Below are 22,704 nucleotides of genomic sequence, written 5' to 3' on the forward strand. Positions count from 1 at the left end.
ACATTTCAAGTGCTCAGTAGCCACATGTGGCTCCCATTTCACGCCATTTCAAATCATAGAACATTTCCATAATTGCAGAAATGTCTGGATCTGTGCTTAGAAAGTGAAAATGAAAACAGTGCTATCCTGTTGATCTTTTGGCTATATATTTAAGTTTACAGACATCTCTCTCCACCTTGTTGACATTTTTGTAAAGGTTTTGCCTTGTAACGATAGGACTCCCATCCCTCAGAGGCGCTGGTGTGTTCAGGATACAGGTGTTGGCCAGTGTCTGAGCCCCCAGTCCTGCCATTCTGCATTGTCCCATGTGGGTTACCTGCACACTGTCCTCACCTGGACCGAGCCTTCCAGGGAAGCAACCAATGTGGGCTGTTTTTTCCTGCTTTTTGGCATTATTTGACTCTCAGAAGGGCTGGTAAGTGAGAAAAAGACAGGAGGTGGGGAAGGCCCGTGGGCACCATGGCCCTCCAGAGAGGTCCTACCTAAACACTAAGATGCAAAATTGCAATATCCCAAATGGCCCGTAAATGCATAGAAAATATATTGTAATCTTTTTAAAAGCTTTGATTCTTGCTATAAGAGGTTTAGGCTTGCTTGTACTTCTGCTTTGAACAAAAGAATTTGGGCCTCCACTCTGTCATCATTCCTTTCTCATGAGGGAGATGTTGAGGATTAAGGTTCTCTGCTCACAGAAATACATGAGGGTGCTGGAGAGGAGATTGAGGGGGGATTCTCTCTAGGCCCAGCTCTTGCCCTCTCCCTCCAATCCAGGGCGTTTGTTGTAATGAGAACCCTTAATTTTCCAAAATAGGCTTTTATACAAAGATGAACTTAATGACTCTCTGATGTTAAATTCTTAAGGAAGTAATTTTGTCCTTGAACATACCTAGAAGTGTGTGTAAAAACCTATGTCACCTTCCTCTGATGGGCAAACTTAGGACCTAATGGCGGAAAATGGCAAGAAACAAGTGTGGTTTGGGTTTTGTCTCCTTTGAAATAAGGAATAATGTGTGATCAAATACTTTTATATACTTCTCCAGAATGGAGTAGAGTCATATTTATAAAGTTGATGTTTTCTATATCCTGTTTGATATATTGATGCAAATTGGGTATTCTGAGTTCTTGCTGATAGTTCCAGACACCTGGATGCTCTCACCAGCCAAATATTCGTACACTGTAACTTTCTCCTTTCTTTTATTCTACTGAAATGTAAATGAACCACCAAACTACTTCTGCATGCAAGAAAAGTGACTTAAATACTCAATTTTGAACTAGTGACCTTAAAGGAAATTCAGTTGAAACTTTCTAAAGAAATCAAAACTCTAAGGAAGTGTGGAAATAATCCTGGAATTTATCTGCCTCGAGGTCTCATAAAGCTGTTTGGACTACTTTTACCATTTTTCTTCCTTTCAGATTCAACCCTATGAAAAAATAAAGGCCAGAGGCTTACCTGATAACATATCCTCTGTGCTGAACAAGCTGGTGGTGGTGAAACTCAATGGCGGTTTGGGAACCAGCATGGGCTGCAAAGGCCCCAAAAGTCTGATTGGTGTGAGGAACGAGAATACCTTTTTGGATTTGACAGTTCAGCAAATTGAAGTGAGTAACATTTACCTTTCTCAGGAGATGCTAACATAAGAGGTATTAAAACCATTCCTTTACATTATAAAATGTAGCAGATAAGAATTTGAGCTAGTCAAGGAGCCTGCTATCTTTAGTCTCTCTGTTAGTGTTAAAAAAAAAAAAGCTTTAGGACTTTTTTTTTCCAGTTAGGTACCAGGGGCTGGGGATTGAACCCAGGATCTTGTATGTGGGAAGCCAGTGCTCAGTCACTGAGCCACATTGGCTTCCCTGAGTTTTTTTTTTTTCCTCCCCTTGTTTTGCTTGTTGTTTGTTTTTGTTTCTTGCAGGAAGCACTGGCAACCAAACATGGGCCCTCCTGTGTGGGAGGCGGGTACTCAACCACTTGAGCCACATCCACTCCTTTTAGTACAGCAAATCCTTAGGCTGATGTCTAAGCTTTAGATCCTAAATTGCATCTTCAGTTGCAGCATCTCTGAATCTGTTAGAGTCCCCTGTGACCTCTCCCACCCTCTCTGCCTTTCTTTGTGGTGGCAGCCTTGGTCAGGCTGGGGTGATCTGGCTTCCTCATTCCCTTTTGGGAGCTGGGGTGGAGTTCATGTACCTGGTTGGATGTGCAGGTGTTAAGAATTTTTCTTGGCTTCTCTCTGATGATAAAGTCATTCATCAGAGGCACTAGCTCTTCTGGACAGTAGCCTTATCTTCTTCATCCCTTTATCCATAGTGCCTCATATGGTGCCCACAGCCACAATAACACCTGCAGTGGCACCAGCATTTACTGTGCACCAAGTATTATTCTAAGTAGGCTCATTACATGAATTGACTCATTTGTTCTTCTCCACAACTCAGTAAAGTAGTATCATCTCCACTTTACACAAGGAAACCAAGGCACAGAGGAGGTGAGTCACTCGCTAGTTAGTGAGCATGGAGCCTGAATTTTAACATGGGCCCTCTGACTTCTAAGACCCTGTTCTTCCCACCCCCATGTGGCCTCTTAGTTCCTCTTGGAGATTAAAAAGATTTCATTTGGAGTCTGATTCAGAATTCTTGACCATAATCCTGAGAATAGGGAGCCACGTCTTTGTAATGTGTCCACAGTGCTCTGATCACAGAGTAAATGTTCAGTCAGCATGTGTCCACATGGAAGACACGTGGTCCCACGCAGTGCACACAGCCAGGGCCGGGCTCCCCCGCGGCCCGCCACCCCATGGGCTTCACTGTAGACGTCCATAACATGCAGGCAGTAGTTGCCCTTTCAAAGGATTGTTGTTGTTGTTGTTGTTTTGTTTTTTTGAGGTACCGGGACTGAGGATTTTGAACCTGGGACAGTGTATGTGGGAGGTTGGCATTCAACCACTGATCTACATCGACTCCCGAGTTGGCTCTGTTGTCTGTCTGCTCGTCATCTTTTTTGCTCATTGTCTGCTCGTTGTTTGTTTTTGTTTTCTTTAGGAGGTACTGGGAACTGAACCCAGGACCTCCCATGTGGTAGGTGGCACTTAACTGCTTGAGTCACATCTGTCCCCAAAAGGTTTTGACTTGATGAGCAAGTACATGGTGAATTGCTTAGTAAAATCTCTGACTTAATCTAAACAGTTTTTTATTATGTTAAATATATATATCTGGCTGTTAAATAGACATTTTTTGATTAACCATTAAGAGTTGATTTTAGGAGAGTGGATATAGCTCAAGTGGTTGAGCACCTCCTTCCCAAGTGTGAGGTCCTAGGTTCAAACCCCAGTACCTTCTTAAAAAAAGAACAGTTAATTTTACTGTTTTTAAGCAAAAGAAAAGTAAATCTGGGTAACCTGTTGTTTTCCTTCCTAGCATTTGAACAAATCCTACAATACAGATGTTCCTCTGGTTCTGATGAACTCTTTTAACACAGATGAAGATACAAAAAAAATACTACAGAAGTATAGTCATTGTCGTGTGAAAATCTACACTTTCAATCAAAGCAGGTACAAGGAATAAATAATGAACTCTGAGGATAATACTTCTGGAAAGAAAAGAGGACTCTGTCTTGTTAATAACAGAGCAGCCTCAAGATTTGGCTGTGCCAAAGACTAACATGTGCAAGTGTTTGCTACCTTTGAAGGCAGAACATCTGTTAACAGACATATGGCTATTTTAATCACTCTTTGGTTCCATAACTTCCAGCTATTAGAAAAAGTATATGTTTGAGTCTGTATGTTGAACTCTGTTCCAAGTCCAGAATATTTGAGGATAGCTTGGGTCTTTGCTTTCTGAGGGCATATTTGGTCCCCAGGTGGGTCTGTGAAAATCTCTCTATTGCACAATATTAATAACTTTCTTCCCTATGGGAAGGAATTTCCTTAATATCCTCAGTAGGCTTGAGGATAATTGAATAAATGTTAGAGAAAATCTTCTACTTGGGGAGAGGATTGAGTAAAAAAGAATTCAACTGAGATGTGATGAAGCCCAAGCAACGAGGGAAACAAAGCTTCCATTTAAGGAGGGACACAGGTCTCCGTGAGCTTATACTAGAGGGATATTAGAAAATTGTGCCATTAGTTGCTCGTTTTCCCATGAATACTTTGTCACAGATACTTTGCGTCCACTTTCAAGGTGCTCTTTAGTCTGTTAGTTTCCCTCCTCCTCCATCCCCAACACTGACCTGTGTTTTCACTAGTGGTGGAAAGCAAATGTCTCTGGACACTAACCTGCTGCTAATTATCTGGGAAAGAAAGAGAATCTGTGTGTAAGAATGGGCAGCTTTTCCCAAATAGGTTCTCAAGGAAAAGAAAAACTCCACAACCAAATAAGTTTGAGAAATTATTTAAATATGTTCCTCCTCTGGGAGACTCATAAATCATATTAATATGTTAAAGATATTAGATATTTTCTCATCTGTGTGACCTTTGAAAGCTTTTATGCAGCAGCTTTTACTATCGAGAACAGATTTTAGAAAATACAGATATGAGAGTTTTTAAAAATGGAATTACCTGTAATTGCTTATTGATACTCAGAAAAGGAAGGGCATTTTAGTTCATTTTAATGCATTGTTTTACTTAAAGATCTGGGAATGCTCCACAGAGTTGATATTGAAAAATAACTTTTTTTTTTTCTTAAGGTACCCAAGGATTAATAAAGAATCTTTACTGCCTGTGGCAAAGGATGTGTCTTACTCAGGGGAAAATACTGAAGCTTGGTACCCCCCAGGTCATGGGGATATTTACGCCAGTTTCTACAACTCTGGTTTGCTTGATGCCCTTATAGGAGAAGGCAAAGAGTATATTTTTGTGTCTAACATAGATAATCTGGGTGCCACAGTGGATCTTTACATTCTTAACCATCTAATGAACCCACCCAATGGAAAACGCTGTGAATTTGTCATGGAAGTCACAAATAAAACACGGGCAGATGTAAAGGTAAATACTAAGAGGAAGCAGTTTGGGGATTCAGATCTTCACATTTCATAGCTTATATAGTTCTGACTTTCTTTTCATTTCAAAGTCTGTTTTTAAACAGAACATATTTTCCACTTGACAACACTGTAGTAAGATAAAGTGAAATGGTATCTGGTGGTATACCTTGAGTTCTATTTGCCTAACAGTGTGTATCATAAATCCAGAGTTAAGAGTATTAAAAGCATCTTTATTTTTTGAATAATCTGTATCAGTAGCTTTAACTGAAAACACTTCAGTAAGTTTGCTTAAATTTTTAATATTTTTCTAATTTGGTGTTTAGGTGTTACGTATTTATTGCCCCTTAATGAAAATTTATTATTTCTACTTATGTATTTATATGTCTTTGGTTTTGTCACTGTATTATCGCTGTAGTTGCAAAAATGAAAAATGCAGTTTTCATACAAAGCACAGATTTAATTTTTACCTTGCATGTTTGATGGCACTTGACTCTTGATGAAATGGCCCACTTCATCTCACAGGGCTTAAGTAACTGGCAGTGTGTGAATTCTAAGACCCTGGCCTGATTTTCTACCTCTTGGAAATTTCCCTCTCTGCCCACACTGCCATGGCCTAGTAGCTCCAAGAACATGTCAAGGCCAAGGGCACTTGGGCCACCTTTTGCCCTCTTATGCCTCAGCCTTCCCTTTTCTCAACCCTTCTCCCAGAGCCAGGCAGAGCAAGGCTTGTGGTGGAAGGACTAGCTGTTTGGTGGTGGGTGGTTTGGAGATAAGAATTCCTGTAACAGACCTCGGAGAGTGAGGACAACCCTGTTGTACTCCCAGGGCTTTTATTAGGGACAAGCCATGTAAAACACCAGACAATGTGAATTGTTTTCTTTGGTTCTGCCTTCAAACATGCTGCCTTTGTATCACAGATAGAGTCATTGCCGATGCTTTTTATAAAGTCCGTAGGCTCTGAACAGTGTGGTGGGTTGCAACTAGGAGAGATGTGGAAGTGCTTATTACTTTCTGCCTTTCTAGGGTGGAACACTCACTCAGTATGAAGGCAAACTGAGACTGGTGGAAATTGCTCAAGTGCCAAAAGCACACGTTGATGAGTTCAAGTCTGTATCAAAATTCAAAATATTTAACACAAACAATTTATGGATCTCTCTTGCAGCAGTTAAAAGACTGCAGGAGCAGAATGCTATTGACATGGAAATCATTGTGAATCCAAAGGTAAGTCATGGTCACAGCCCATTGAGCTCTCCAATTCCTAAGATCACACCAGGCTACACAGACCCCCTACCTTCTGCCTCTGTCTGGTCCGCCTGCTCCATTATCATTCCTTTTTGCCTAGTCAGTCTCTCCACTTCCTGGCTTTGTCTGCCACAGTCTGTGCTCATCAAACTAAGGTGTCCCTTATTTGGTATTGGGCTGGGGTAGTGGAAAGAGCACTGGGCCAAGAAGTTGAGGGCCTGCCTTAGTCTGAGTTGTTGCTCTGATGCTCACAGGCCATTTGGCCATAGGCACATTGCTTGGGTGTTCTGAACCTTCAGTTCCTTGTCAGTAGAATGGAAATACCACTGAACAGAAGAGTGAGTTAAAGACTGAAAAGACCATTCTTGTTTGCGTCATTGAATCTCTGAAACCATCCCCCAAATATTAACTAGCCCACATGGAACTAAATTATAGCTTCCTAAAACTTGTGTTTCTTCCCCACCCCTCTTTCTTACAGACTTTGGATGGAGGCCTGAATGTCATTCAGTTGGAAACTGCAGTAGGCGCTGCCATTAAAAGTTTTGAGAATTCTCTTGGTATCAATGTTCCTAGGAGCCGTTTTCTGCCTGTCAAAACCACATCAGATCTCTTGCTTGTGATGTCAAACCTCTATAGCCTTAATGCAGGATCCTTGACAATGAGTGAAAAGCGGGAATTTCCTACAGTACCCTTGGTTAAATTAGGCAGTTCTTTTACAAAGGTACGCATTTCTTAAATGTTTAATTATAAAGACACAACAGACATGTGAATTTTGGAGCCTTATTACGGACTACACTGCTGATCTCTCGTATTCCTTCATCTTTGGTGTCTTTTTAAAGGGACTTGATTGTGGAAGATAAAGGCATACTTCACTTTTGCAACCTGATTGCTATAGGGAATAGGAAAGGATGTTTTAAAACTTGGAACATTTTTTTATCCTCTGTCTTTGCCAAGATCGATTTTGCCCTCACTGGTTAATTCTGGTTTAACAAATATTTACTGAGCCCCTGTGTGCTGGGCAGTGTTACAGGTGCTAGGGATCTAACAGTGAACAAAACAGATTAAAATCTTCATGGAATTAGGAAATAAAGCAAGTATGCCAGGTGGTAGAAAATGCTGTGGAGAAAAATTAAATAGGGATGGGGACTAGGAAGTGTAGAGGTGGGTGATGGTGTGATTTGACATTGGGTGGCCAGAGATGGCCTCACCGAGCAGTTGAGTATCCCAGGCAGGGGGAATAAACACCATGAAGCAAAAGTGTTGTAGGCAGGAGGAACAAATAGCTAGTAGAGTAAAACTCCACCCTAGTGTGGCAAGTGGACTCTAAAAAATTTGATCACTAAAAACGTAAGGCTGAAGTGACAAGGGTGAGCCTTTGTGGCTAGTCTGTCTGGTCCTGGCAGGCCATCTGAGTCCTGGCTGTGCTTAGTGCACCTGGTGTAGTTGTGTGTACTGGCTTATATATTGGTGGGGGATAATACTGGGTTCTATGGGTGGCTGGGCCTTCCAGAATAGCATTAGGGATTTTAGGAGTCTCTGTTTTTTAGTGGTTCTTTCACCAGCCTAGATGGGCTGGGAAAATACTGGTGATGCAAGGACCTACTGTCCTTCCTATGTCCTCAGACAGAATTGCTGACCATTTTCCCACCCAAGCCTCACCCTCCCTACCACTTCCCATCCTGTAGGAGAAAAGAGCTTTAGCTGCTCCAATTTGGTAAGAGGGGCTGAGTGGGCCAATGGCTAGTTGATCTGACAACATGTCTTAGGGACATCAAGGAGCACAAGTGGATGGTTAATTGGTCAGAGGAAACAGGCCAGATTATGTGGCACTTTGTAATATTGGAATAGTTGCCTTTTTCTCCCTAGTAGATGAGAAGCCATTGGAGAGTTGTGACCTGAAGGGTGAAGTGATTGCTGTGGTGGCTGTTGAGCAAAGATGGAAATCAGGCTGATGGAGAAATACTGGTGAGGGGAAGTGGTGGCTTAGACCAGGGTGGTAGTGGAGATAGTGACAACGTTTCATTTGTAGATGTTTTGAAAATTATACTTACAGAATTTGTTGTTGGAATAGATGGGAGGGTGAGAGAGGGAGAGAGGAAGAGTAAGGATGACTCCAAGGTTTTTGGCCTGAGCAACTGGAAGCATGGAATTGGAATTTACTTGGATGGCAAAGGCCTGGGGGGAATAGGTTTGGGGAGAGTGAGATGGAGTTTAATTTTGCAGATAAGTTTAGAGTATCACACTTTCAGGTGGAGAAATTTAAATAGGTAGTTGGTTATATGAGTTATATAAATTTGGGAGTTATCAGTTTAATAGCTGGTATTTCAAGCCATGTGAGAAGAACATGACAGGATGGGTAGATGGTAAAAAAGGTTTAAGAACCAAGAGCTCTGAGGCATTCCCAGGTTTACGGGATGGGGGTGAAGTAGAAGCAGTGGCAAAGGTGATTGCAGATGAGGACTTGAGAAATTGGGTGAAAAACTGAGTGGGTATATATGTCCTGAAAGCCACTGAAGAAAATGTTTCAAGAAAGAGGGAATGATCGTCTGTGTCAAATGCTATTGCTGATTAAAGTCAGATGAGGCCTGATTATTCAGAATTGGATATAAATATAGAGGTTTTGGCTAAAGTGGATTAACTTTGTCAATGTAATTAATGCCACTGAACTGTATGCTTAAAAGTAGTTAAAATGGGAAATTTTGCTGTATATATCTTACCACAGTTAAAAAAAAAAAACGGGAGAAGAGGAATTTGGAGATAGAAGTATAGACAACTCATTCAAGAGTTTTGCTATAAAGAAAAGCAGAGAAAGGCTGGAACAGGATCCTTGAATAGGTCAGGGAGAAGTATCTAAAACACAAGTGGAGAGGCTGGCCTTTGTTGGGGGCAGGGATAAAAACAGGTCAACCTCAGAATTAAGAGGGAAGACAGAGAAATGGGCTCTATGGGGGGGGAGGGGGGGCAAGTGGGTAGTGGTGGTAGAAACCAGTAGAAGTTTTCTGATTATTCTCTTTTTCTCAGTGAAATAGGAAATAGGGCCCATATAGGACAATTGCTAGTGCTTTATAAATCTAAGGAAATAAGACACAAAGATAAAGTGATAATTTCAAATAATTTGTGCTATTTTTCTTCCTGAAACGTGTTCTACCTCTGACATCCTACTTCTGAATCCTGGTCATTGCCATAATGCCAGTCCAGTATCAGTTAAGCTACCCTGTTTTTCTGTGGACCCATTTTAAAAAACAATGTATATGCTTCTATTCTGCTTTAAGGTTCAGGATTACTTACGGAGATTTGAAAGTATACCAGATATGCTTGAATTGGATCACCTCACTGTTTCAGGAGATGTGACATTTGGCAAGAATGTTTCATTAAAGGTGTGTTGTTTAGATGGAAATAAATTCTTTATAGTTTTGCAAAACAGATTTCATATTCTAGTTCTAAATTTAAGAAACACTTCTTACTCTATACCAGATATATATGACACACATTTTTAAATGAGTAGATTGTGACATGAAGTAGGTTACTACGGTATTTAGTATTAATACTGTCTTCTATAGATAATACAACCTAATTAAAGTACAATCATAATACTATATAGGAATTGTGTGAAAAAAGGCATTCACATGGAAAGCAAACACTGATTGATAATTGAACTGGTACTATTTTATTGAACTGTGATTATCTTTAAAATAGGATTATTAAATTAGCATTAGCTCACTAAGTATTTGAATCTGAAAGTAGAAAAAATGACAGCTTTATCTATACTGAATATAGTCTATTCCTGTTAATCTGTAATTATTTCCAGACTAGCATAAGAAATAGGAACAAACATGGGTAGAAGTATTAGAGCTGTGAACCCAAAATAAAACAGCTTCCTTCTAATCAAGTAATAAAAGAGAAATGGCAAACGTACATTTCATGTGTTCTTCCCATACTTTTAAAACTTCTTGAAAAAATTAAGATGTATTTATTGAACTTTATTGCTGACACTACTTAATCTAAATAGTCTAGATTAAGACATGAAAAATCTTTCAGTGAACTCTTCTTTTAAAAACCCATTTGGAAATGTAAACCCAGCATCTTTCCGTTTCCATATGAAAACTGGATAATGCTGGTTGGCCTTGCAGGCAGGACTTCAGAAGAACCAGGCCTACTGTGGCTCTAGAGGGTCCACTTCCCACTCTTGCTACCATTACCTCTGACAAGGAGGCAAGGACTCTAGAACTACTGAAGATAACTACAGCGGGACATATTATGATTCTGCTTAACATGTTGTTTTTCATGTTTAATATTGTTTATAAATAGGTACTCCATTCTAAAAGGAGTTTTACATGAACTTGGTAATTTTAAGACAATCAGTCGCATTGACGTTGCAAGTATACTCTTTTTCTCTCACTTAGGGAACAGTTATCATCATCGCAAATCATGGTGACAGAATTGACATCCCACCTGGAGCAGTATTAGAGAACAAGATTGTATCTGGAAACCTTCGCATCTTGGACCACTGAAATGAAAAATACTGTGTACACTTTATACTAATTATGGGCTCAGTAGTTTCTTACAATGAAATGCTCTCTAGGATTCTAAAATAGGCAGGTACTTTACTATGTTACTGTATCTTGCAGTATTAATTTTTAAAGTAGAGTTTTCTGCAGTATGCTTTTAGTCTAAGAAAAGCACTGATGGAAGCAATACTTTTCTTCTTTAAGAGAATCCTGAAAGTCAGTTGATCTTAATGTGCAATATTGTTTAATCTTCAAACCGGGGCAGCTCTGCTGGAAGACCTTTTTTAACAGAGGCCTCAATGATGGTCACATTGAATTGCTTGTGATTTAAAAAATAAAGCTGTGAAGCAATACATGTACACAGTTTATGCTTTCAAGGATAACTTTATGAAATGGTGAAATAAAATGGTTTGCTCTTACTGAACAGTTATGAGTTGAAGATTTGCTCCTGGACTATTTGCCAGTACCTAGTATGCCCAGCCAATTCTATAGGAATTAAACTTGAAGGTATTTAGTACCTCTCATCTTTTTCTAAAGCTGGGATGCCTGCCTTGCTTTCCAGAGACTTTCCATTTATTGAAACAGAGGGGTATTTCTTTTCCTAGCTGAAAGGGGTGGGGTGAGCAGAGGCTGGGCATTACTGTCACATGCTTGTTCTCTAGTCTAGTGGGGGAAGGTGGTAAATATAACTATTAAGAAGTTCCTTCCCGCTGAAGCTTCCTTTCTTGAATCTTGCTTATTGTCACTGAAAAATGTCTGTGAATAACCTGTCAAATCAGGTCTGTTGGAAGTTCAATTGTGCCTTTTCTCCAAAATCAGTCACAGTTTCCAATTGCTGCAAACTTGTTTTTAGTAGGCTGCTTATTTATTTTGAAGTACACTGTATACTTTTAAAAGAAGTTGCCTTTAAAGTCTGGTAATATCTTATAGCTTTATTTTAGACAGACAGTTTAAGAACCAATGACATACCTCTATAATGATAAAGGAAAGAAAACAAACTTTCCTTTTAGGAAACCAAAGAGCACAAAAGGAAAGAAAACAGACTTTCCTTTTAGGAAACCGAAAAGCACAAAATAAACTACTTCACTGTACATAATCACCACAAGGATAGGCACTCTGACAGGATAGGCAAGATTCTCAGTGTGAGGTGAGGCACAGGCACTTTCATTTGTAGAGTGCTGCTCATTCTAATTTTGCACATAGGGATTATAAAAAGTCTTTAAACAACTTAACTCATCACCTTTTATTTCTGGCTCCCAACACAGCAGTCTATAATTTAAAAGTTCTATTTCTCCCTGGTCTTTATACATATACACATCAAAAGTAATTTAAAAACAAGAACACAAGGGGGCCATTCTTTATCTAAATGTTAAAATGAGAACTCATAAGATGGGAGATTATATGAACACATGTTCTTACCTCTGCTAGAAATAAAAAGGCAGGGAAAAAAACCCTTCATATTTCTATTAAAATACAGCTATTATACTGCATCCTTTTATATGCTACTTTATAGTATTTAGTAGTTGCACAAATGGCCAATATCTTTATTACTTTGATCAGTTTTTCAAGTATTTAGACTGTTCTAGGCGGCTTTACCCAGCTGATAGATGGTGGTAGTAGAAACATTCTATATGTAACACACAAAGCCTGAAACTTGACATTGGTCATTAAAACAAAAATTGAATTCCTAAATCCAAGCAATCAAAAGATGTTTATTTTATATAGAAAGATCTGTAAAAAAATAATTTTTTCAAACAGCTTTACTTTCATAGAGAAAACTTTCTACAGAGGTTGACTAAGATTTTTAATATTTTAAATTGTACCATCATTAAATAAGGTGGGACACCATATGAATTTCATTGCACTGGAAGAAATGCAAAGCATTTTTTTTTTTTTAATATAAAGTATACAGAGCATTCTAGTCAACTACAGCTGTGTTACAGCTATGTGTTCTTTTGGATTTGGTCCAAAGAAACCTGAGTCTGTTTCCAGAGAGAATGAAAAATGTTATAGACACCTGATCAGTTACTCCTCACTGAAGGATGCACAAAAATGGCATTCCTTGTAGATCCCACTGAATCCAGTTTCCCAACATTGATACTTTCTTTTCCCTTTCCCCTATCCCAGTTCTCTTTGGGTTCCAGGTTCAGTTTTAAAATCACAGGCATCCAGATTTTCTTCATAAATATATCTCCCATGGTCAGATGAATTACTTAGTTTTCCAGTATGTCATCACCTCTTCTGTTCCCAGATTTCAGCCATATTTAGGTCCAAATCTTTAAGGCCTTTTAAGGCTTGAAGATTTCCAGTGTAAAAAGCTACATCTGCTGTGACCAACCTAAACATTGGAGAGAAAGTTATTTTTAAATCTCACACTTTGAATTTGATAATTAAAATAGCAATGCTCACAGAATGAGAGTCTTATCCCAAGCTGCTAGAGTATTACTTAAAATTCCAATATCCTAGGAGCCACATGTCAATATATTTCTCTTAACAGGATGCCTGCTATCATATAGTTAGGGCATTTAACACACTATTTCAACAATAAATGTATGGAAAAGGAATAAATGGATGGTATTGGGTGTTAGGGCCAGTTTATAACAAGTTCTTCCCAATAAGATAATTTTAAAAATCAGGTTTATTTTAAAACAGTACAAATTAAAGTACAGAGGCAGGTTTAACTAAAACGTTTTAAATAGGTTGTTGCTAGACGTATACATGTATGTGATTAAAATAGTGAAATCAAGGCAAAGAAATACAAGGTTTCCTGAGCCCCATCCTACAAAGTTAAATGAAGGTTGGGACTTATACTCCCTAACCCCCACACATAAAATACCTCAAAAACAGGATACATAAGGATTTTTATGCATGATTACTTCCCAGTGTGGCATGCTTAGGTTCTTAGGACAAATGGGGGATATGTCTCATGTACTTCATTTGAAAAAAGCATTTTTGCACTTTATAAGTGGACAATTAAAATGTCAAGTTATTGGGAAGCGGATTTGGCTCAAATGATAGGGCATCCGCCTACCACATGGGAGGTCCAGTGTTCAAACTCAGGGCCTCCTGACCTGTGTGGTGAGCTGGCCCATGCGCAGTGCTGATGCACGCAAGGAGTGCCGTGCTACGCAGGGGTATCCCCTGTGTAGGGGAGCCCCACGCACAAGGAGTACACCCCGTAAGGAGAGCCACTCAGCGTGAAAAAGTGCAGCCTGCCCAGGACTGGCTCCGCACACACGAAGAGCTGACGCAACAAAGAGAGACTCAGATTCCCAGTGCTGAAAGAATACAAGTGGACATAGAACACACAGCAAATGGACAGAGAAAGCAGACAACTGGGGGAGGGGGCGGGGAAGGGGAGAGAAAAAAAAAAGTCAAGTTATGTGTAGCAACTGAAGTAATGAGTTGAACCTTTTAATAGCTTATCAATACACAGACTTCTAATCGCAAAAAAAGGAGTAATGTTCCATATAAAATGTTCTTCAACTTTCAACTAGATCTTGGCCAATACAACTTATCTGTAGTCACATCACGTTACTTCATGTGTCTATGCCTAGCAAAAGGCATGCAATAAATGCTGGTAAAATAAATGAAGCTCCTATTATATAGTACAGTCTGAATTTCAAATAAATGTTGCATGATATATTTCCAATCACAAGTTAATATTCTAACAACAGTTTTCTAATGATTATCCTTTCAAAATCATAATGTCAGATGCTCTAAAAAAGAAACTCAAGTCTGGACCAGGAGTGTTCTCTTGATGGCCTGGTGGATGAGTTGCTGAAGCCTGACTAGAAGCAGCCTCCCATTGACATTAAGCATGCAGTGGTATACATTGGGCTCCAAGGCTTTGTGACACGGCAGGGGTGTCAACCCAGTCTCTGCTCCCTATGCCCACCGAGCAGCCCAAGGTAAACCTCAGACCACCTCAAACTCAACATAAAGGACCCTGCTTACCATTATATGCGAGTTTGTTTCTTAAGCTTTCTAATCCTTACGTCTTTCTATGGATTTCATCCTTCTCTTTTTTTCAACTTTTCTATTTTATACTTTTTACTATTTCATCTCTTTCTTTAAAAATGGTATTCAGTAATGGGAATAAAAGCACAGTCTCTGGAGTACTACTGCACAGGTCTGAATCCTGTTCTTCCACTTGCTGTGTAACCTCAGTGTTCACCTGTTTCATTTTCCTCATTGTAAAATGGCAATAATGGTAACTATTAAGGTTAGAAATCAAATGCTTACAAAGGGCTTGGCCTGGTACCTTGCACAAAGCACACCGTGATCTTTGCTCTTTAAGGAGAGGCTGTTGGTTCACCTGTCCAGTCCTTGGAGCAATTCCTCCACTAACACTGAAGTGACTTCCAAGGAAGGCATCACTTTAGAAATCATTGGGCTGGCTCTTTTAAAAAATAAAAAACCTTACAGATTCCAACTTTTTAAACTTTGACCATAGTGATGATTTAGCTGAATGAACTGCTATGAAAACAGTGTCCCTAAACCACTCAGTCCAGATTCTTTAGGAAGAGATCTATGATCTGAAATTCATGATTACAAAATCTATACAATGCCCTACCAGGCAATCTGTAAGTGGCTTTTACAGCAGCAGAAGAAATAAAGTGCTTTCGTTTATAATAATAATTTTATTCTCACAATTACCCTGGGAGATATGTACTAGTATATTGTTACCTCATGTTAGAAATGGAGAAATTAGGCTTAAAGTGACTAAGGCAAATATGGCTGCTTGTGGAGCCTGGAGCATGTGTGCGTGCACTGGCAGGCTCATTCTGCTCTCAGCAGTTCTGAGTAGTTTTTTTAAATCTTCAACAGGATGAATAGGTTCAGTTAAAGCAGGAAAATGCAGAAAGTCAGTTTTGCCCAATGTTTACAAAGTACCAAAGTAGGCAACATGTCTTAGTCCTATCTTTCCATGAATATTTCTCAATTGGTTCAGAGGCAAAGGGAAAAAAGGATAAGTGATGGAGCACCTCTGATTTCTCACAGAGTAAGACTATATATTCTTCCTGCTTACTTTAGTTTTATAAGTTGACAACCTGGTATCTTAATATTTTATATGATTTTTTCTGAAGGTGAATGTAGTTTTTCAGATGTCTGATCTCAGTGTGACTTAAACATGTATTTCATGCACCCCTCAGGTAAAGAGAAACACCAATGCTTCAGACATTAAAAAAAAAATCTATTTGACAGATGTGGCCCATGGGAATTTAGTGGTTTGTAAAAGAGAAGATGAAATCCAGCTTAGCTTCAATATTTTAAAGAACACAAGTTCTGGATAGCTGGACTTCATGGGGGCAAAGGTATTATAAATGCCCTTTAATATCTACACTTAAGTTTAACTGATACATACCCTTTCATGGTTAACATTTCACCCTTTACCACATGGCGAAGTTGAGTAAGGACTAAATTTTTCATTAAAAACTTACTAATTCAGGGTATTTTAAAATCCATAAAAAGATCCCAAAATTTCATGCTGCTTTTGTGATAAGACAGTAAGCACACTGCTTGAAGCTGACTGCAAAGGCTCAGAAAAAACTAAGGTAAGGTACCCATATTAAAAATTAAACATGTTTAATAACATGTTTACAAACAGCCTAGACAAGCATATAGAAAATATATGCTTTACAAAAAAGTGGCAAAATTCTGTCTGATAAAAAAGAAAAGCAGGTATTTGCAAGATGAGATTAGAACAAGAGAATATTAAAAATCCAAAATAAAAAAGAAAGATAAAAATACCCTAGAGATTTAGAGATGGGCAAAGAATATAAACAGGAAAAATCTCAACTGAGGACATATGAAAATAAACATAAAAAAATGGTCATCAGAAAAATGTGAATCAAAACAAGCTCCATTGCCCCCCCATCAGAATGGCAGTAACTAAGAAATTTATCAATAGCAAATGTTGGCGAGATGTGGGAAACAAACTCTTACAAAATACTGGTGGGCGTATAAACGTGGTACAACCGTTTTGGAGAACATTCTGGCAATACCTAGTAGAGTGAAAAAAATATATATGCTCTGATCCATTTGGGAAATGGAGGCAGCCTCTCTGGGAAAATACAGGCCATGCCGTGGAGGCCAGTGATTATCCTACTTTGGCAGTAGGATAACCACCCCAGGAGCTATTCTGTGGCTGGAATTTGAAGCTCAATTTCCTAATCGGGAAGAAGAGACAATTGGCCACTGATTTCGGCTACTGATTAGTAAATTTGGCTGGCTAATGTATAACCCTAAGAACAGGTAAAGTTTGAACCTGTCCAAGTTGGAAAGAGGCCGGTGGCCACCATTTTGATGCCGTCCCTAGCCTGAGGGGAAGCTGGGCTGACTGAAAATCACAGTGATGGTAGGAACCAGTTACTCTTACCCAGATCAGCCTGTAGCCCTAGCCTAGGCTTCAGCCCCACCTCTTGCAGGGAGGTGGAGGGCCCACCAGCCTATCCAGGTAACTGCAGGTACCTTTGGATGGCACAGACTGAATAATCAGAAGTCTACCAGGGCAACTGCGGTCATCCTGGACCCGCACTGCATAGACTGCTGCCCACACCTGCAGCTCCATCCCCACCCCAGGCAGGGGAGAAAAGGGTGTGAAGCTTCATCAATCTCTCTGGGGAAGTATAATCTAGGCTGGCACAATTTGGATTATTCCACACAGCTGTGACTCTGTCCCTACCCCTGGGGCGAAGAAGAAAGTTGGGAGAAGCTTCATCGGTCCCTTGGGCAATGAGGGCAGCTTGAGCCTCCACAGCTTATAGTACCAACTACATCCTTGGCTCCTACTGCACAACCAGCAAGGGAGAAAGGGCAGGAAGCCCTAAACTAAAGAGGAAAAATACACGCAGGAGAAATACTCAAGTAATCCAGATGCCAAGGCACCCATAAAAAAGAACAATCCACACCAAGAAACAGGAAGCTATGGCCCAGTTAAAGGAACAAGGTAAGCCTCCAAACAACATAAAGGAGTTGAGACAATGAATCATAGATGTTCAAACAAATGTTAATAAATTCAATGAGATGGCTAAAGAGATTAGGGATATTAAGAAGATATTGGATAAGCACAAAGGAGAATTTGAAAACATACATAGAAAAATAGCAGATCTTATGGGAATGAAAGGTGCAATAAATGAAATTTTAAAAAAACATTGGAATGATATAATGGCAGATTTGAGGAGGCAGAAGAAAGGATTGGTGAGCTTGAAGAAATGGTCTCTGGGGAAGTGGACTTGGCCCAGTGATTAGGGCCTCCGTCTACCACATGGGAGGTCTGCGGTTCAAACCCTGGGCCTCCTTGACCCGTGTGGAGCTGGCCCATGCGCAGTGCTGATGCGCGCAAGGAGTGCCCTGCCATGCAGGGGTGTCCCCCACGTAGGGGAGCCCCATGCACAAGGAGTGCATCCCGTAAGGAGAGCCACCCAGCACAAAAGAAAGCGCAGCCTGCCCAGGAATGGCACCGCCCACATGGAGAGCTGACACAACAAGATGACGCAACAAAAAGAAACACAGATTCCCGTGCTGCTGACAACAACAGAAGCAGCCAAAGAAAAACACGCAGCAAAGAGACACAGAGAACAAACAATCGGGGGGGGGGGGGGAATAAAATAAATAAATCTTTAAAAAAAAAAAAAGAAATGGTCTCTGAAAGTGAACAGAGAAAAGAACAGATGTAGAAAAAATTGAGGAAGGTCTCAGGGAACTAAATGACAGCAAAAGACATGCAAACATACATGTCATGGGTATCCCAGAAGGAGAAGAGAAGGGAAAATGGGGAGAAGGAGTACTTGAAGAAATAATGGTAGAATATTTCCCAACTCTTGAAGGAAATAGATATCCATGTCCAAGAAGCACAACGTACTCCCATCCAAAAAAATCCAAATAGACCAACTCTGAGACACATACTAATCAGAATGTCAAAGGCCAAAGACAAAGAGAATTCTGAAAATAGCAAGAGAAGAGCAATGCATAACATAAAAGGGATACCCAATAAGATTAAGTGATTTCTCACCAGAAACCACAGAGGTAAGAAGACAGTGGTATGGTATATTGAAGAAACTACAAGAGAAAAACTTCCAGCTAAGAATCTTATATCTGGCAAGATTGTCTTTCAAATATGAGGGCAAGTTTAGAATATTCACAGATAAACAGTAACTGTGAGAATTTCTAAGCAAGAGATGAGATTTTCAGGAAATACTAAAGGGTGTGCTAGAGCCTGAAAAGAAAAGATGGGAGAGGAGACCTGGAAGAGAGTCTAGAAATGAAGATTATATCAAAAAGAGTAACAAAGTGTCAAGAGTGGTGAAAATAAAATATGACAGATAAAACTCAGATAGTCAAGAATAAAATTAACCATGTAAAGCACTTGTATTCAGAAAACTACAACTCAGTGTTAAAAGAAATCAAAAGAGGCCTAAATAACTGGAAGAACATTCCATGCTCACAGATTAGAAGACTAAATATCTTTAAGATGTCAATTCTACTAAAATTGATACAAAGATTCAATGCAATCCCGATAAAAATTCCACTGGCATTTAAAAAAAAAAAAAAAAAAGAGAACATAATTACAAAATCTATTTGAAAGGGTAAAAGGTCTTGATTAGCCAGAAACGTTTTAAAAGGGAAAAGCAAACTCTCAGCTCCAGACTTTAAATCATATTACCTAGCTATAGTGGTAAAAACAGCATGGTACTGGTGTAAAGGCAGACACATAGACCAATGGAACCAAACTGATGGTTCAGAAACAGACCCTCACATGAATGGTCAAGTGATTTTTGACTAGTCCACCCAGCTCAGGCAGAACAGTCCATTCAACAAATGGTGCTGAAAAAACTGGATATCCATACCCAAAAGAAGGAAAGAGGATCCCTACTTCACACCTTAGTCAAAAATTAACTCAAAATGGATCAAAAACCTAAAAATAAAAGGAAGAACCATAAAGCTTCTAGAAGAAACTGTAGGAAAATATCTTCAAGATCTGGTGGTAGGTGGTGGATTCTTAAAGGAGATAAGAGGAGGACTGAGATGGACTACAGATGTTTAATGTATGTACAAGTTTTAATTAGCTTTACTGTAAAAGTGTGGAACTGTATAGAGTGTATGGTAACACATAGTGAGTAACCGCTAGTTTATAAATGGGGATGTGGCTGAAAATGGTAGTCTAGGTATGTAAATGCCAATTGACAGAATGCTAGAGAATAATCTAGAAACTGAATAGCACAGTAAACCAAGAGGTGTATGAGAATTGTGGCTGATGGTACAGATGCAAGAGTGTCCTTTGTTATCTAGAGCAAATGTATATCACTATTGCAGGGTGGTGGGACTATGGAGAAGCATGGGAAAAATACAACTGGAGTGACCTATGGACTATGGTTAGCAGTAATAACATTCTTGCATCTATGCCAAAGATGTACTGTGTCAATAATGGGGCAGTATGGAAAATGTGAGCCAAATGTACACTATGGACATAGTAACAATCAGATGTTATTATCTTATCTGTAACAAATGTTCCACCACAGTGTGGTGTATTGATAGAGGGGTGCTGGGTATTTTTTGGGAATTCTGCACATGTGCACGATTGTTTTATAAGTTTACAACTTCTGTCATAAAACTATATTTAAAAAATAATAGGATGGGTTGGGGGAAAAACACACCACTTAAGATAAGGACTATAATTAGTAGTAAGATTTTGACAATATTTTTTCATAATTTGTAACAAACCTCTCACAACAATGCAAGGTGTTGATGGAGGGCTGATGTATGGGACCCCTGTATGATGTTATGCATGTCTGCTTTGTAAGTTCACAACTTTCACTATACATTTATTGTTTATGTATGTTCATACATAAATGATATAGAGACAATAATAATAATAGGGTGGGCTGGGGGAAAAATACCTTGGTTAGTAGTAATATTTTGACAATACTCTCTTATCATTAGTTAAAATGCTTAACAACAATGTAAGGTATTGGTGGTAGGGTGAGGTAGGAGAGTCCTGTATGATGTTATATGTGTTTGTTTTGTAAGTTCACAACTATTACTATACACTTAATATTTATGTATGTTTATGTGTGAGTGATATATTTCAATAAATTAAAAAAAAAAAAAAAAACCCCAGAAAAACCAGGTGACAAGGAAGGGAGAATCAGATTTTTAAATAAAAATTCCTAAATTCAGCCTGGTTAACAGATTGAGTTGCCTGAATAGTTTTGGGGTTTTTTCCCCAAAAGAATTCGCTGCACTTCTTTTTTAATGGCAGGGCCAACTTCTGACTCCAAAAAACTTTTTTTTAATTTGTTCCTATGAGTTTGAAATTTAAACCTGAAATTCCTTTCACAGGAAACAAAATATTTTATTCCAAAAAATCTATGGAACAGGCAATATACCAAGGAAATCACCTTAAGGTGTAACTAAATAATCAGTGCTTTATATTTTGTAAAATATTTCCCCATATCTGTATCTACAATGCTCTTCACAAAATCCTGTGAGGGAACTTTTATCATCATCCCAATTTTTAAAGTTAAGATTAAGGCTCAGAAGGGTAAATAATTTGCCCAAATCACAAAGTTAGCAGTAAAACTAAGATGTAACCCAAGTTTTCTGATTCCAAACCTTATGTTTTTCTTTTATGTACTACATTATTTCAACAGTAATACACATAATTTAATTTTTTACACATACATACACACACATATATTATAAGCATATAATTCCTGTGAAGGAAATAAGGCAGATTTTATAAATAAAGCACAGCAGTTAAGTGATTTTCACATGGTGACACGACTACTAAGTAAAGCTTTAAAAGTCTTGTTTACATAACAAGAAGACTACTGGGTACTTAACAAGGCCCTGCAACCTACAGTCTCATTTATAAACCATATATATATATATACATATAATTTCCATTGGGTGGGGAGGCAAAAGGCTGCTGATTTCACAGTTTTGAGGCCTGGCATGATTATAGCAGAAAAGGGAAGAATTAAGAATAAAAACCAATACAATTCCATATGGAAGTAGTGGAAAAAATATGTAAAAACATACCCATTTTGAGGTCCTCCATCATTTATCACATTTAAGTGAGATAACTGCTTTTTCAAGTGGAGTTTATAACTTGTATTAATTCTTAAAAACAACATCTGGAAAAAAAGATGAAGTCTCTTAAACTATTGGAAGCAGAAGTTATAAATTTCTGAGTTATTATTATTATTTGAAAAAATTTTTTAAAAAAATCAAAGAAATCCCCTTTGCTTTGGCATTTTAAAATGCTCCTCTGAAAGTATTCATTGCTATTTAACTATGGTTTTTCTCCTTGGTTGGATAAAAGTTCTTTTTTCCCCTTTTGTCAGTATTTCTTTTAGAGATTAAATTTATCAAGGCCTGTCTGCACACCTTGGAATGTGTGAGTGGGGTCAATTAAACCACAGAACGTAAAAAGAATAAAATAAATGCAGTGAAGGATTTTGCAATATATTAACAAGGAACTTGACAGAGAAAAAAAGTCACAAGTTAGAGGCAAAGATACCTTCATCCTAAATGGGTAAAATCACTTCAAAGTATTTTATTGTTTTTCCATGCAATTTTTAATGCAATGGCCCGATATTTTATGGGGAAATACCTGACCTAAAATTATATATAATTAATCTATGGAAAAGATTTTGTGGAATAATGTATCTTCTATGGAGGAAAAAATATTATATATATAGTTATAAATCATCTATAGAAAAATTTTGTGGAATTCAAGTGGCAATACTGACATAAAACCTATAACTTTTGTCCAGTTTTGACAAGAGCACCTTGTAAATTATGATGCACATAAAAACACATTAAGTACTTCTGTACTCAGCTTCCTGATCTGGCTAAGTCTTGCTACAGAGTTAGAACTTGGATGACAAACCTGGAAGATAAGAATGTCAGAGGTGGAGGATCTTACATGTCGAATGAGGATGGCTTGATTAGAAAGAGATGTGAAGGGAAAAAGAC

General features: G+C 38.6%; 2 protein-coding genes across 10 annotated transcripts in view; one reads left to right on the forward strand and one right to left on the reverse strand.

Moving 5' to 3' along the window:
- UGP2 (UDP-glucose pyrophosphorylase 2) overlaps positions 1-11,143 on the forward strand; it is a 53,600-nt gene extending 42,457 nt beyond the window's left edge. For all 8 annotated transcript variants that reach the window (XM_004465092.5, XM_058278670.1, XM_004465091.5 and 5 more), the window contains 7 exons: positions 1,414-1,599; positions 3,409-3,542; positions 4,676-4,973; positions 5,993-6,190; positions 6,690-6,932; positions 9,484-9,588; positions 10,615-11,143. In XM_004465092.5, coding sequence (XP_004465149.1) covers positions 1,414-1,599; positions 3,409-3,542; positions 4,676-4,973; positions 5,993-6,190; positions 6,690-6,932; positions 9,484-9,588; positions 10,615-10,722 — 1,272 coding nt within the window. In that variant the 3' untranslated portion in view covers positions 10,723-11,143. The remainder of the gene's footprint in view (positions 1-1,413; positions 1,600-3,408; positions 3,543-4,675; positions 4,974-5,992; positions 6,191-6,689; positions 6,933-9,483; positions 9,589-10,614) is intronic.
- A 488-nt stretch (positions 11,144-11,631) lies between these two features.
- Positions 11,632-22,704, reverse strand: part of VPS54 (VPS54 subunit of GARP complex) — a 147,600-nt gene continuing 136,527 nt past the window's right edge. For both annotated transcript variants that reach the window (XM_004465095.5, XM_004465094.5), the window contains exons 22-23: positions 21,766-21,860; positions 11,632-13,057 (exon numbers count right to left, since the gene is read on the reverse strand). In XM_004465095.5, coding sequence (XP_004465152.2) covers positions 12,952-13,057; positions 21,766-21,860 — 201 coding nt within the window. In that variant the 3' untranslated portion in view covers positions 11,632-12,951. The remainder of the gene's footprint in view (positions 13,058-21,765; positions 21,861-22,704) is intronic.

The sequence above is a fragment of the Dasypus novemcinctus genome, chromosome 17 (genome assembly GCF_030445035.2).
Source record: "Dasypus novemcinctus isolate mDasNov1 chromosome 17, mDasNov1.1.hap2, whole genome shotgun sequence".
Lineage (NCBI taxonomy): Eukaryota > Metazoa > Chordata > Mammalia > Cingulata > Dasypodidae > Dasypus > Dasypus novemcinctus.